The sequence below is a fragment of the Physella acuta genome, unplaced genomic scaffold (genome assembly GCF_028476545.2).
Source record: "Physella acuta isolate Inbredline_101_S28 unplaced genomic scaffold, ASM2847654v3 ptg000969l, whole genome shotgun sequence".
NCBI lineage: Eukaryota > Metazoa > Mollusca > Gastropoda > Physidae > Physella > Physella acuta.
This window is the reverse complement of record NW_026732486.1, coordinates 141,662-158,127: the sequence shown is the minus strand read 5'-3', so window position 1 is coordinate 158,127 and position 16,466 is coordinate 141,662. Positions and strand designations below refer to the sequence as shown.

Sequence of the window (16,466 nt, the reverse complement as noted above, 5' to 3'; positions counted from 1 at the left end):
TGTAGGACTGGGGGTGTAGTGGTGACTAGTGTAGGACTGGGGGTGTAGTGGTGACTAGTGTAGGACTGGGGGTGTAGTGGTGACTAGTGTAGGACAGGGGGTGTAGTGGTGACTAGTGTAGGACTGGGGGTGTAGTGGTGACTAGTGTAGGACTGGGGGTGTAGTGGTGACTAGTGTAGGACTGGGGGTGTAGTGGTGACTAGTGTAGGACTGGGGGTGTAGTGGTGACTAGTGTAGGACTGGGGGTGTAGTGGTGACTAGTGTAGGACTGGGGGTGTAGTGGTGACTAGTGTAGGACTGGGGGTGTAGCCACGAGAATTATTTTTTTTAAATCCTTGGAGCTATACAGGCACCAACCATTTTTTTTTCTTGCTGTAAAATGTCATTGCCCATTCAATGTATGTATCCATTGAGGGTGATGATTGTTAATGGTAAGTCAAACTTTGCTTAATCTTTCAGCAGCATATACAAAGTTTTCACTGCCTAGATAAGCATGGGAGATTCAAGGGAATATTCACATATGAAATATTATCACACTAATATTTATTTCGATATCACACATTCGATATTTTCACTCTTAATGGTATTCGTATCACACACTCAGTAAATATTTCATGAAGATAATGCCATTCATTGTGATCATGTGTGCTGTAAATATTTTAACTCATGAAGATAATGCCATTCATTGCGATGAAGTGTGCTGCCCTTAGTCATGCACTAATCGATAACCTCATACAATTGCCTATAATATTCAACAAAAACCTACCAGGCTACCCCGTAGATAAACGGGTGATGTAGAAATCAAAGGGAAGTAATGAGCATCAGTTTATGCGAAGGGCAATAATAAATAATTTAAAGGATTTCTAATACAGACGTAGAGTATTTAAATGTTCACAAGTCGTATACAATACGAGCTTACAACAAATGCGTTTCAGGCAACTAAAGTTAACTTGGGTAAAATATCACTGAACATTGAGTTAAACATACAAACTGTTCCAAGATTTGAAGGAGAGAGTCTCTCTATTCGGATTGAGTGGCGGAAAAAGTGTATTTCTTTAACATTTGATGACTCCTAGCTAAATGAGCGGCAAGTCATTTGGGTCACACAGCTGGGGAGCAGATATTTCTGACCAGTGCCCACGTCAATGGATACCTCGCCAGCATGCACTGCATTACAATAAATAGCTCAATAAATATCGCATTTGATAATTCATTTTTTTCTCAAATGTTTTCAATAACTACGCCATTTAACAAAATGAATCATGTTATTTGTTCCATGAGGCACACATTGAGATCAGCTGTTGAAGCTGTACAGGTTGGCTGTTATGTTGAAGCTGTAGTACAGGTTGGCTGTTATGTTAAAGCTGTAGTACAGGTTGGCTGTTATGTTGACGCTGTAGACTTGCAGTAACAAAACTGCCGTAGCTGTCTGTCCTTGTCCATGATACAGAGCGAGTCCGTGCCATATTTGTTGATCCTGCTCATCTCCTTCTCGTTGACCTCCATGCGGTCAGATGTCTGGACATGGTTGACGGTCACCTCAAACTGACCCTGGCCGGGCCGCGTGTAGAAGGTGATCTGGTACAGCACCACCTTGTTGGTGCTGGCCGCCGAGAAGTCTGCAACTCTGCCGTGAATGTCGACAGACTTACGGAACCTGACAAAGTCTTCATGGGGTTCCAGCTTGGTGGCCAGCGTGACATTGTGCAGCATCAGCTTGTGACACTCGGGCCTGAACGGACTGGTCAGGTTGTTGATCTTATCCACAGCTGTCAGGGCTGCCCTCACGACGAAAGGGTCAGTGCTGGGGACCTGTGCCCAGTTCAAGCAGGCGCACCAGTGGTTGCTGATGTTGGCCTGAGGGCAGCCACGCTCCACTGGGATCTCCTTCAACAGGCTGATGGCACGGTGCTTCAAACTTCCCCGCCCAGAGCCCTCAAACTTCAAGACGTCAACAAAAGTGGCATGCAGGTCCAGAGGTGTGCTCAGTCGATCTTTGTTTAGCCTGACATTCTTCACCACCCCCGGGTACTTCTGGTGGAACCAGGGCGGGAACCTCAAGGCCAGGTAAGGCAGGCGCTCTTCAAGTTTACCTGGCCAAGTCTCACGGAACTGAGAGAACCTGGCGCCGTGGTCCCCCATGAGGACCAGGACCGTGTGGTTCAGGTAGCCTTTGTCCTGCAGGTCCTGCAGGAAGTGCTTCAGCTCGCCGTCTGCCTGCAGAATAAAAATAGATTTCAAAGGGAATTTATACATTCTGACCAGGCTTGCTTCAAACGTTTCTGACTAGTGGCAAAACGTAGACCACACATCTGATGTATAGACTTACGTGAATCCACACATCTGATGTATAGACTTGTGAATCCTCACATCTGATGTATAGACTTACGTGAATCCACACATCTGATGTATAGACTTACGTGAATCCACACATCTGATGTATAGACTTACGTGAATCCACACATCTGATGTATAGACATGTGAATCCACACATCTGATGTATAGACTTACGTAAATCCACACATCTGATGTATAGACTTACGTGAATCCACACATCTGATGTATAGACTTGTGAATCCTCACATCTGATGTATAGACTTACGTGAATCCACACATCTGATGTATAGACTTACGTGAATCCACACATCTGATGTATAGACTTACGTGAATCCACACATCTGATGTATAGACATGTGAATCCACACATCTGATGTATAGACTTACGTGAATCCACACAGCCGATGTATAGACTTACGTAAATCCACACATCTGATGTATAGACATGTGAATCCACACATCTGATGTATAGACTTACGTGAATCCACACAGCCGATGTATAGACTTACGTGAATCCACACATCTGATGTATAGACTTACGTGAATCCACACAGCCGATGTATAGACTTACGTGAATCCACACATCTGATGTATAGACGTACGTGAATCCACACAGCTGATGTATAGACTTACGTGAATCCACACAGCCGATGTATAGACATGTGAATCCACACATCTGATGTATAGACATGTGAATCCACACATCTGATGTATAGACTTACGTGAATCCACACAGCCGATGTATAGACTTACGTGAATCCACACATCTGATGTATAGACTTACGTGAATCCACACAGCTGATGTATAGACTTTCGTGAATCCACACAGCCGATGTATAGACTTACGTGAATCCACACAGCCGATGTATAGACTTACGTGAATCCACACAGCCGATGTATAGACTTACGTGAATCCACACAGCCGATGTATAGACTTACGTGAATCCACACAGCCGATGTATAGACTTACGTGAATCCACACCGCTGATGTATAGACTTACGTGAATCCACACCGCTGATGTATAGACTTACGTGAATCCACACAGCCGATGTATAGACTTACGTGAATCCACACCGCTGATGTATAGACTTACGTGAATCCACACAGCCGATGTATAGACTTACGTGAATCCACACATCTGATGTATAGACTTACGTGAATCCACACATCTGATGTATAGACTTACGTGAATCCACACAGCCGATGTATAGACTTACGTAAATCCACACAGCCGATGTATAGACTTACGTGAATCCACACCGCTGATGTATAGACATGTGAATCCACACAGCCGATGTATAGACTTACGTGAATCCACACAGCCGATGTATAGACTTACGTGAATCCACACCGCTGATGTATAGACTTACGTGAATCCACACAGCCGATGTATAGACTTACGTGAATCCACACATCTGATGTATAGACTTACGTGAATCCACACAGCCGATGTATAGACTTACGTAAATCCACACAGTCGATGTATAGACTTACGTGAATCCACACAGCCGATGTATAGACTTACGTGAATGAGCCGATTGTTGTCGTCGTGGCTGAGACTGGCGTAGAAGTGGACCATGAACTTGGGCCTGTTGCCGTACATGTAGAACATGTCCCGGGGCCAGTCGAGCCAGATCTTGTGTTGGCTCAGCGAGCCCCGGCAGTGGGGCTTGTACTTCTTGCTTTTCTTCATCAGCTCCACCCCCAGGTAGTAGGGTCGCATGTAGTAGTCTGTAGGTGGACGTTTGAAACCCAGCAGCCTGTAGGCACAAGGACGTGGCTATAACAGGCGCTCAGGCTCTACAGGGGCATTCTGATTGTAGGGGCATTCTGATTGTAGGGGCATTCTGATTGTAGGGGCATTCTGATTGTAGGGGCACTACAGGGGCATTCTGATAGTAGGGGCACTACAGGGGCATTCTGATTGTAGGGGCATTCTGATTGTAGGGGCATTCTGATTGTAGGGGCACTACAGGGGCATTCTGATAGTAGGGGCACTACAGGGGCATTCTGACTGTAGGGGCACTACAGGGGCATTCTGATTGTAGGGGCACTACAGGGGCATTCTGATAGTAGGGGCACTACAGGGGCATTCTGACTGTAGGGGCACTACAGGGGCATTCTGATAGTAGGGGCACTACAGGGGCATTCTGATAGTAGGGGCACTACAGGGGCATTCTGATTGTAGGGGCACTACAGGGGCATTCTGATAGTAGGGGCACTACAGGGGCATTCTGATAGTAGGGGCACTACAGGGGCATTCTGATTGTAGGGGCACTACATGGGCATTCTGATAGTAGGGGCACTACAGGGGCATTCTGATAGTAGGGGCACTACAGGGGCATTCTGATAGTAGGGGCACTACAGGGGCATTCTGATAGTAGGGGCACTACAGGGGCATTCTGATTGTAGGGGCACTACAGGGGCATTCTGATAGTAGGGGCACTACAGGGGCATTCTGATAGTAGGGGCACTACAGGGGCATTCTGATTGTAGGGGCACTACAGGGGCATTCTGATAGTAGGGGCACTACAGGGGCATTCTGATAGTAGGGGCACTACAGGGGCATTCTGATAGTAGGGGCACTACAGGGGCATTCTGATTGTAGGGGCACTACAGGGGCATTCTGATAGTAGGGGCACTACAGGGGCATTCTGATAGTAGGGGCACTACAGGGGCATTCTGATTGTAGGGGCACTACAGGAGCATTCTGATTGCTAGCTCGGTTCGTTTTTGGCATTGAACTTTTCTTTGTTGGTTGACAACCAAAAACGTTGTTTTTGTAACAGTACTACTTATATATATATATATATATATATATATATATATATATATATATATATATATATATATATATATATATATATATATATATATATATATATATATATATATATATATATATATATATATATATATATACACATATATACACATACACGCGTATTTAAATGATACCTCATATTAAAGGGCGCCATGTAGACCTCAGCGTCTGCCCATGACGTCATGTATCCCGCGTTAGCGAAATCTTTCCAGATCCAGGGGTAGTCGTCTACTGGCCTGGCACCCCGAAATTTCCGGCGTGACTCGTACATTTCCGTCTCGTGGTGCCCTGGAACAGACACCACAAGGTCAGACTATGACAGAGTTTCTTTCAGGCATCTATTTGGGCGAGCACGATCACGCCCCCCCCCCTCTTCTTCAGCCCTAACAAGAAACATATTATAGTCCTATGTAAAGTATAATATAACATATTATAGGCCTATATAAAGTATAATATAACATATTATAGGCCTATATAAAGTATAATATAACATATTATAGGCCTATATAGAGTATAATGTATAGAAATGACACACTTGATCCAACCAGTGCGTGCCTCCGACACTAATGGTAGCGTGTTGCCCATCTGTTTGACCAAATGACATGTCACGAGCTAGCTAAATGACATGTCCACACAGCTGGTCAAATGACATGTCACGAGCTAGCTAAATGACATGTCCAGCGTTGCACGAATGGATGAGACAAAAGTACAAGGTTTGTTTGATGTCCTTGGTGAGGTCACGTGACAGGCCACACACTATTGATCCAACCTGGTGTAACAACTGACCTGTGTGTGGTGTAACAACTGACCAGTGGGTGGTGTAACAACTGACCAGTGGGTGGTGTAACAACTGACCAGTGGGTGGTGTAACAACTGACCAGTGGGTGGTGTAACAACTGACCTGTGGGTGGTGGGTGGTGTAACAACTGACCTGTGGGTGGTGGGTGGTGGGTGGTGTAATAACTGACCTGTGGGTGGTGTAACAACTGACCAGTGGGTGGTGGGTGGTGTAACAACTGACCAGTGGGTGGTGGGTGGTGTAACAACTGACCTTTGGGTGGTGGGTGGTGTAACAACTGACCTTTGGGTGGTGTAATAACTGACCTGTGGGTGGTGTAACAACTGACCTGTGGGTGGTGTAACAACTGACCAGTGGGTGGTGTAACAACTGACCAGTGGGTGGTGGGTGGTGTAACAACTGACCTGTGGGTGGTGGGTGGTGGGTGGTGTAATAACTGACCTGTGGGTGGTGTAACAACTGACCAGTGGGTGGTGGGTGGTGTAACAACTGACCTTTGGGTGGTGGGTGGTGTAACAACTGACCTGTGGGTGGTGGGTGGTGTAACAACTGACCTGTGGGTGGTGGGTGGTGTAACAACTGACCTGTGGGTGGTGGGTGGTGTAACAACTGACCAGTGGGTGGTGTAACAACTGACCTGTGGGTGGTGGGTGGTGTAACAACTGACCTGTGGGTGGTGGGTGGTGTAACAACTGACCTGTGGGTGGTGGGTGGTGTAACAACTGACCAGTGGGTGGTGGGTGGTGTAACAACTGACCTGTGGGTGGTGGGTGGTGTAACAACTGACCTGTGGGTGGTGGGTGGTGTAACAACTGACCTTTGGGTGGTGTAACAACTGACCTGTGGGTGGTGTAACAACTGACCTTTGGGTGGTGTAACAACTGACCTTTGGGTGGTGGGTGGTGTAACAACTGACCTGTGGGTGGTGGGTGGTGTAACAACTGACCTGTGGGTGGTGTAACAACTGACCTATGGGTGGTGGGTGGTGTAACAACTGACCTGTGGGTGGTGTAACAACTGACCTGTGGGTGGTGGGTGGTGTAACAACTGACCTGTGGGTGGTGGGTGGTGTAATAACTGACCTGTGGGTGGTGGGTGGTGGGTGGTGTAATAACTGACCTGTGGGTGGTGGGTGGTGGGTGGTGTAATAACTGACCAGTGGGTGGTGGGTGGTGTAACAACTGACCTTTGGGTGGTGGGTGGTGTAACAACTGACCAGTGGGTGGTGGGTGGTGTAACAACTGACCTTTGGGTGGTGTAACAACTGACCTGTGGGTGGTGGGTGGTGTAACAACTGACCTGTGGGTGGTGTAACAACTGACCTGTGGGTGGTGGGTGGTGTAACAACTGACCTGTGGGTGGTGGGTGGTGTAACAACTGACCAGTGGGTGGTGTAACAACTGACCTGTGGGTGGTGGGTGGTGTAACAACTGACCTGTGGGTGGTGGGTGGTGTAACAACTGACCTTTGGGTGGTGTAACAACTGACCTGTGGGTGGTGTAACAACTGACCTGTGGGTGGTGGGTGGTGTAACAACTGACCTGTGGGTGGTGGGTGGTGTAACAACTGACCTATGGATGGTGGGTGGTGTAACAACTGACCTGTGGGTGGTGGGTGGTGTAACAACTGACCAGTGGGTGGTGGGTGGTGTAACAACTGACCAGTGGGTGGTGTAACAACTGACCTGTAGGTGGTGGGTGGCGTAACAACTGACCTGTGGGTGGTGGGTGGTGTAACAACTGACCTGTGGGTGGTGTAACAACTGACCTGTGGGTGGTGGGTGGTGTAACAACTGACCTGTGGGTGGTGGGTGGTGTAACAACTGACCTGTGGGTGGTGGGTGGTGGGTGGTGTAACAACTGACCTGTGGGTGGTGGGTGGTGTAACAACTGACCAGTGGGTGGTGTAACAACTGACCTGTGGGTGGTGGGTGGTGTAACAACTGACCTGTGGGTGGTGTAACAACTGACCTGTGGGTGGTGTAACAACTGACCTGTGGGTGGTGTAACAACTGACCTGTGGGTGGTGGGTGGTGTAACAACTGACCTGTGGGTGGTGTAACAACTGACCTGTGGGTGGTGTAACAACTGACCTGTGGGTGGTGTAACAACTGACCTGTGGGTGGTGTAACAACTGACCTGTGGGTGGTGTAACAACTGACCTGTGGGTGGTGTAACAACTGACCTGTGGGTGGTGGGTGGTGTAACAACTGACCTGTGGGTGGTGGGTGGTGTAACAACTGACCTGTGGGTGGTGTAACAACTGACCTGTGGGTGGTGTAACAACTGACCTGTAAGTATCGGGAACAAAGCTGCCGGAGTACCATCGCCCATGATGTTGAATCCTTCCAGTTCGATGCCATCTAACACGGACAGGAAATACTCCCTCGTCTGGCGCATGCGCCGTATCCAGGACATTCGCGACATTGAGTCATAGCCCAATACAAGAATTGAGAGTCCGTCTAGACCACTGACCGGTGGCCGGACGCGTGAAAAACGTTCTTCAATGACTTTGTTAGGCGCCACCCCCAGGTGTATGTCGGTGTAAGTGACCACAGGCTCCCCTGTCGTCCGACAGTCCACTTTAAAGTAGTCGGATGAGATTGGCGCCCCGCCCACCACACGGGTCACCTTCTGCCCCCAGGACACGGACTCGTCTGTCCGGCCCCGCAGCAAGGGGAAATAATCACAGGAGAAGTTGCCCAACTTGGCCAGCACTTGAGGGGAGAACCTGAGGGTGCCGTTGTCCACGTACACCCAGTCCGGGTCTGGCGAGCACGTGATGGGGGCGGGCACGGCGTAGAAGCGTTTCATCACCGGGTCGTCGACCTCAAGTCGTGGCAGGACACACCCAGGCCAGATGACGTCATCGCGCGGCTTCTTCTGCAGGCGGTCAGGGCGGTAGATCAAGGACTCGCCCAGGTGTAAGCTGCCCAGGTGTAAGCTGACCAGGGCTAGCAGGACCAGCGAGAGCAGGGCCAGCAGAGTCCGCCGTGAGAAACATCGTCTGAGGACACAGCTGAGCAGACGGACGTCGGACTTGTGCGGCATCTGGGGGGAGGAGGGGGGCTCGAGTTAACATCAATTGGGGGAGGGGGAGGTCGAGTTAACATCAATTGGGGGAGGGGGAGGTCGAGTTAACATGAATTGGGGGAGGGGGGAGGTCGAGTTAACATCAATTGGGGGGGGGAGGTCAACATCAATTGGGGGAGGGGGGAGATCGAGTTAACATCAATTGGGGGAGGGGGGAGGTCGAGTTGACATCAATTGGGGGGGGAGGTCGAGTTAACATCAATTGGGGGGGAGGTCGAGTTAACATCAATTGGGGGGGGGAGGTCGAGTTAACATCAATTGGGGGGAGGTCGAGTTAACATCAATTAGGGGGGGGGGGGAGGTCGAGTTAACATCAATTGGGGGGGAGGTCGAGTTAACATCAATTGGGGGGGGAGGTCGAGTTAACATCAATTGGGGGGGGGGAGGTCGAGTTAACATCAATGGAGGGAGGGGGAGGTCGAGTTAACATCAATTGGGGGAGAGGGGAGGTCGAGTTAACATCAATTGGGGGGAGGTCGAGTTAACATCAATTAGGGGGGGGGAGGTCGAGTTAACATCAATTGGGGGGGAGGTCGAGTTAACATCAATTGGGGGGGGGGAGGTCGAGTTAACATCAATTGGGGGGGGGGAGGTCGAGTTAACATCAATGGAGGGAGGGGGAGGTCGAGTTAACATCAATTGGGGGAGAGGGGAGGTCGAGTTAACATCAATGGGGGGAGGTCGAGTTAACATCAATTGGGGGAGGGGGGAGGTCGAGTTAACATCAATTGGGGGAGGGGGGAGGTCGAGTTAACATCAATTGGGGGAGGGGGGAGATCGAGTTAACATCAATGGGGGGGAGGGGGGAGGTCGAGTTAACATCAATTGGGGGAGGGGGAGGTCGAGTTAACATCAATGGGGGGGGAGGTCGAGTTAACATCATTAGGGGGAGGGGGGAGGTCGAGTTAACATCAATTGGGGGAGGGGGGAGGTCGAGTTAACATCAATTGGGGGAGGGGGGAGATCGAGTTAACATCAATTGGGGGAGGTCGAGTTAACATCAATTGGGGGAGGGGGGGTCGTATAATTATAAAATGGGGTCGTGTGATTATGAAATGAGGGGTTGGGTCGTATGAATGGAGTATTTTAAAGATTGTGTGACTGTTTTATCAGTTATTTTGGTCTGGTGTTATGTCTCTTCTGCATACCTTTAATGAAATGTAAACATTTTAGATATAGGGCCTATGTGCGTAGGTTGTATTTGTATGGTAACACACGTAAAAATATTTAGTCTGAAGTGTGTAGGTTTTACGTTACAGAATGTTCCAACCTACTCAGTTTTCATCGTTGTTATAAAATTCCAACTTTGAATCAGCGTGAAATGGGAATAAGACATAGAGCTAGCTAATATGATTTACTGTCCTCAATTAGTCGCAACATTTGCTCAGCCAACTTTAGCTTAGCCAACTTTAGCTCAGCCAACATTAGCTCAGCCAACTTTAGCTCAGCCAACTTTAGCTCAGCCAACTTTAGCTCAGCCAACTTTAGCTCAGCCAACTTTAGCTCAGCCAACATTAGCTCAGCCAACTTTAGCTCAGCCAACATTAGCTCAGCCAACATTAGCTCAGCCAACTTTAGCACAGCCAACTTTAGCACAGCCAACTTTAGCTCAGCCAACATTAGCTCAGCCAACTTTAGCTCAGCCAACTTTAGCTCAGCCAACTTTAGCTCAACCAACCTTAGCTCAGCCAACATTAGCTCAGCCAACTTTAGCTCAGCCAACTTTACTGCCTATATGTATCGCCCTCGTTACATCGCAGAGCAGAGGATCAAGACAAAAAGCCGACACGGTACAAAAGCCGACACGGTACAAAAGCTGTCGTTAAAGCAAAACGTCAACACTGCACGGACTGACAGACCATTTGTATCTATCTTTTTGCTGACTGACGAAAGGCTAAAAAACACATAACATAATGAGGTGCCTACATTACTTTTAAAAATTATTTTTTCTACCAGGTATTTAAATAAATATGTAACAAAACCCATTTATGCACACACAAAATGTTATAATTCTTAACAAGTAAAATAAAATATTTCTTAATACACATCTGGACTTTTTTTTCTGTGACTTTTTACTTTCTCGTATATAGCCTACAGTGTATAGAGAAAGTATTGTAATCGTGCAAAAAAAAAAATCGAGATTTTTGCAAATCTCGACGTTTTACACCTCCCTGAGTCGGAAAAACCTAATTTTGCAATCTTGTCCGTATGTCTGTGTGTTTGTGTGTATGTATGTAAACACGATGAAATTTCATATATAAGTATTATATCAAATGTGTAGATCCGTAAAACTTTTCAGCGATTTCCGATAACCGGAAGTGGAACTTTTCTACCTTCAATTTTTCAATATTCTATAACTTGAGTGGCCTACTATTTCAGATAGATAACTGATATTTCAAATGGAAGTAAAAGATCTAATTCTCTACCTTCTATCAAATTTTGAGTAACTTCCGTTGACCGGAAGTAGTAATTTTAGACTATTTCCGATTTCTCAAAAAATGCATGTGAATTTATAAAGTACTAATAATATTCCGCACTATTATACACATTTTAAATGGCGTTCATTTGGTGTGCAATGTTTTTTTCTACGAGATTCTATTCTATTTTTAAAAGTTTAAGTAATTAAAATGGATTTAAAATATTATCTATGTCCCGAGTTGCGAACCCCCGTAGTGTTATATAAGAATAATCGAGAAAGTTTAGGGGAGATCACTACGGTTTATTTTGTTTCAGTTTTTTACAAACTTTTATGTAAGATTAAAACGTCAGTTTGTTTATTTGTTTGTGGATTACGGTTGGTAACTGTCTTTTAGGGCTATTAGTCGGGCTTTAACGCAAATATTTTAGTCGGATTTATGTAGTGACATCTAGATTTAGAATGAATGACTAATAAAATACATATTTAAAAAAAACGTATAACAAGAAATTTAAATTAATTTCCTTTCTGTAATAAGAAATTTGATCAAAGAAAGCAGAATAGTTTTATTTTCTTATTTTAAGTAGATCTACATTTAAAAGGTTATTATAATAAAGGTTTTTATATTTTATTTCATTTAGATCTTTTTACAAATCTATATTTTTTATTACTATTTTTACCAATTGAACACTAATTCTGTAGAACTTGATAATTCTTCTTTTTACAGACTTTAAATAAGACGGTCGGGGTTGGGGAGGGGGGGGGCAGACACATCCTGTGGACGGACAATAATATATTAACAAACATTTAGATTTTAATTAATGAAGCACTAATTGCCTGATTGTAAATATTGATTACAACAATGGACCACGGGTAGCCATTACTACAACAATGGACCAAAGGTAGCCTTACAACAATGGACCGAAGGTAGCCATCACTACAACAATGGACCGAAGGTAGCCATCACTACAACAATGGACCAAAGGTAGCCATCACTACAACAATGGACCAAAGGTAGCCATTACAACAATGGACCGAAGGTAGCCATCACTACAACAATGGACCAAAGGTAGCCATTACAACAATGGACCAAAGGTAGCCATCACTACAACAATGGACCGAAGGTAGCCATCACTACAACAATGGACCAAAGGTAGCCATTACAACAATGGACCGAAGGTAGCCATCACTACAACAATGGACCAAAGGTAGCCATCACTACAACAATGGACCACAGGTAGCCACTATAACAATGGACCAAAAGTTACCACTACAAAAGTGGACAATTTCCGACAGAAATGCTACAAAACAACAGCCGTCTGCTAGTTTTTCAACTAATTAACAAACATAATTAAATTGATTAACTTTAATGAAATGATGAAGCATTTGTATGTGTTAATTAGATTTTGTCAAACCGGCGTACGTTTGAAAAGTTCCCTGTAGACAATTTGTGACAGGGACACAACTCTATACAACCCTACAGTTTCATAAATACAGTCACAGAACCATATATTATTAGTTTATACAATTGGTTTCCTTTCTAAGCATTAAGCGGTGTATATCCTTCCGGTTACGATGTTAAAAAAGACACGTATCAGATGTGATGTCTAAAGACACGTATCAGTGATGTCTAAAGACACGTATCAGATGTGATGTCTAAAGACACGTATCAGATGTGATGTCTAAAGACACGTATCAGATGTGATGTCTAAAGACACGTATCAGATGTGATGTCTAAAGACACGTATCAGATGTGATGTCTAAAGACACGTATCAGATGTGATGTCTAAAGACACGTATCAGATGTGATGTCTAAAGACACGTATCAGATGTGATGTCTAAAGACACGTATCAGATGTGATGTCTAAAGACACGTATCAGATGTGATGTCTAAAGACACGTATCAGTGATGTCTAAAGACACGTATCAGATGTGATGTCTAAAGACACGTATCAGATGTGATGTCTAAAGACACGTATCAGATGTGATGTCTAAAGACACGTATCAGTGATGTCTAAAGACACGTATCAGATGTGATGTCTAAAGACACGTATCAGTGATGTCTAAAGACACGTATCAGATGTGATGTCTAAAGACACTCATCTGTCGCTGTGGTAAGAAGCTTCAGTGCTGGTTGCTACAAAAACCCAAAGCCAGTTCTTTGATATCATCCATAACGTATTGGCCAATACAGTAAATACAGCGGGAGTTCTGTCCCCTACACTGTAGTGGGTTGCGATACAGTTGGTGACAAAACAGATTGAGGCGACAAGCTCCAAGAATATGTTTTAATATGATTTCAATTCTAAAATTCTGACGTGATGAGATAAATCGGAAATAGAGTAAAAGTATCTCTTTCGGTTTTCGGAAATCGCTCAAAAGTTTAAGGCAATGTACGTACACAGGAGCTAATACAAATAGGTGAAAATTCGCATTTTAACTGAAACGGTACTCAAGTTTTCGTGTTCCCAAAATAAAGTGAAATATACAGTAGTCTCTCAAAGGTTTATAGAAAAATATAAAAACTCATGGATAGAAGATGTGGATATAGAAATACAACTAACTTAGATGGATAGTTTATATATATATATATATATATATATATATATATATATATATATATATATATATATATATACGACTGGGCCGGATGGGTAATTGATATGGAGATAGACGTACGATAGGTTCAATTTCAGAAGAAGACAGGACGTGTCTGGAAGGTGTTTCAGTTACAGTTTCAAAGGTGTTTTAATTATGAAGTTGATTTCATCTCGAAAACAGGACCCACTCTTTTAAAAATTGTCCCGGTGCGGGGGGGGGGGGGGGGGGGGGAATGGGGCTGCAATACCTGCCTCCTCGCCTCGGCTAATAGCCTAACCTGAGGTTTAATCCAACCTAATCCCTAACCTAAGGTTTAATCCAACCTAATCCCTAACCTAAGGTTTAATCCAACCTAATCCCTAACCTAAGATTTAATCCAACCTAATCCCTAACCTAAGGTTTAATCCAACGTAATCCCTAACCTAAGGTTTTCGATTATCTCACCTGCATCTCCTGGTCCTGTATGAAGGCAACAGTTGAGACGAGAATGACGATGATAAAATCATGCGGCAAGCATACAATACATGCGGCAAGCATACAATACATGCGGCAAGATGACAAAAAGAATAAATCATGGACTAACGTGAAATACTAGATCTAGTAGTCGAGACTACACACCAGTCTGTAGTTAATTAAATTAACCATTAGGGCCTATACATGTGTAATTAATTAATTAGTAGCCCAGTTAATTAATTAGTAGCCCAGTTAATTAATGTTATTCCGGTAAAGAAGGTAACTCACTCACTTGAAACTTTATAGGAAGCTGAGTCAGTGGTTGTGTCAGTAAATGACAGTAGCTGTCAGTAAATGACAAACGGCATGCCAGTAGAGTTGGATCAGGCTAAGTCCAGTGACATGTTTAGACAATGTCAGAACGGAGCGTGTACTCCACAAGGCCAGACAAAACAACGCGTGAATCACGTCATGTCTGCCCCTACACATCGCGCGCTGTGAACTCCCAGCATCTACACACCACAAACTCACCAGTGAGTGGCTAGAGGCACGCACCCACTTCTGCTTCGTTATCTAACGCCGCTTTTCCAGAGTAGCTGCCCCTAGCGTGTAGAAAAAGACCGGGTTATCTGACCGCTTGATGTGGTCTCATGACGTCATCGCATGCAGTGAAAACAGCGCTTTCCAAACGTTTTTTTTTTACCCACTTGTTTTATCTCTTGTGATTCAACTCAATAGGTATTTTCAAGGTAAGTAGATCTAGTACCGCAGGCAAATTGTGTGATAACATTTAGATAAACTCTAGGACAATCTTTAATTGTGAACAAGTAGACCTATAGCCTAAATGTCTTTAAACTAAAAAAAAATTTTTTTTATAAATGAGAGGTCGTCCAGCCCTCCCACCCAGAGGTGTAGCTAAGGGAGGGCGGGTGGGGAGGTCGCCCATGGCGCCGACCCTAAGGGGGGCACCAAAACTAAAATTAAAAACGTTAAATATTTTGTGTGATTTAATTTTAACAGTGACTGGTGGGAGGGGGGGGCGCTTTTTCGCCAACGTAAATGTATGTAAATATGGGAGGGGGGGTGCAAAAATTGATAGTTGGCCCCGAGCGCCAAAATGGGTTGGTACGCCTCTGCTCTTCCCCACCCTGTCCACCAGCTCCCAACACACTCTATGCACATGCTGAAAGTTTAGCTACAAAACGCCCAACACACTCTATGCACATGCTGAAAGTTTAGCTACAAAACGCCCAACACACTCTATGCACATGCTGAAAGTTTAGCTACAAAACGCCCAACACACTCTATGCACATGCTGAAAGTTTAGCTACAAAACGTCCAACACACTCTATGCACATGCTGAAAGTTTAGCTACAAAACGTCCAACACACTCTATGCACATGCTGAAAGTTTAGCTACAAAACGCCCAACACACTCTATGCACATGCTGAAAGTTTAGCTACAAAACGTCCAACACACTCTATGCACATGCTGAAAGTTTAGCTACAAAACGTCCAACACACTCTATGCACATGCTGAAAGTTTAGCTACAAAACGCCCAACACACTCTATGCACATGCTGAAAGTTTAGCTACAAAACGTCCAACACACTCTATGCACATGCTGAAAGTTTAGCTACAAAACGTCCAACACACTCTATGCACATGCTGAAAGTTTAGCTACAAAACGCCCAACACACTATGCACATGCTGAAAGTTTAGCTACAAAACGCCCAACACACTATGCACATGCTGAAAGTTTAGCTACAAAACGCCCAACACACTCTATGCACATGCTGAAAGTTTAGCTACAAAACGTCCAACACACTCTATGCACATGCTGAAAGTTTAGCTACAAAACGTCCAACACACTCTATGCACATGCTGAAAGTTTAGCTACAAAACGCCCAACACACTCTATGCACATGCTGAAAGTTTAGCTAC

The 16,466-nt window shown here is 45.0% G+C and overlaps 2 protein-coding genes across 3 annotated transcripts; one reads left to right on the top strand and one right to left on the bottom strand.

The window, feature by feature from the left end:
- Window positions 1–271: 271 nt before the first annotated feature.
- Window positions 272–15,015, bottom strand: LOC131954013 (uncharacterized). Of its 2 annotated transcripts, none has more exons than XM_059317492.1 (5): window positions 14,812–15,015; window positions 8,252–9,011; window positions 5,297–5,450; window positions 3,864–4,098; window positions 272–2,217 (listed from the first exon to the last, which is right to left on the bottom strand). In XM_059317492.1, the coding sequence occupies exons 2-5, from the start codon at window positions 9,009–9,011 to the stop codon at window positions 1,384–1,386; spliced, it is 1,983 nt and encodes a 660-aa protein (XP_059173475.1). In that variant the 5' UTR covers window positions 14,812–15,015; the 3' UTR covers window positions 272–1,383. The 2 variants fall into 2 exon arrangements, with proteins under 2 accessions (XP_059173475.1, XP_059173474.1); XM_059317491.1 differs by having other exon boundaries at window positions 14,816–15,015.
- On the top strand, window positions 10,130–10,962 carry LOC131954002 (putative PPE family protein PPE16). The gene is made up of 2 exons (XM_059317472.1): window positions 10,130–10,134; window positions 10,425–10,962. Exons 1-2 carry the CDS (start codon window positions 10,130–10,132, stop codon window positions 10,960–10,962), a joined length of 543 nt encoding a protein of 180 aa, XP_059173455.1.
- Window positions 15,016–16,466: the final 1,451 nt, after the last annotated feature.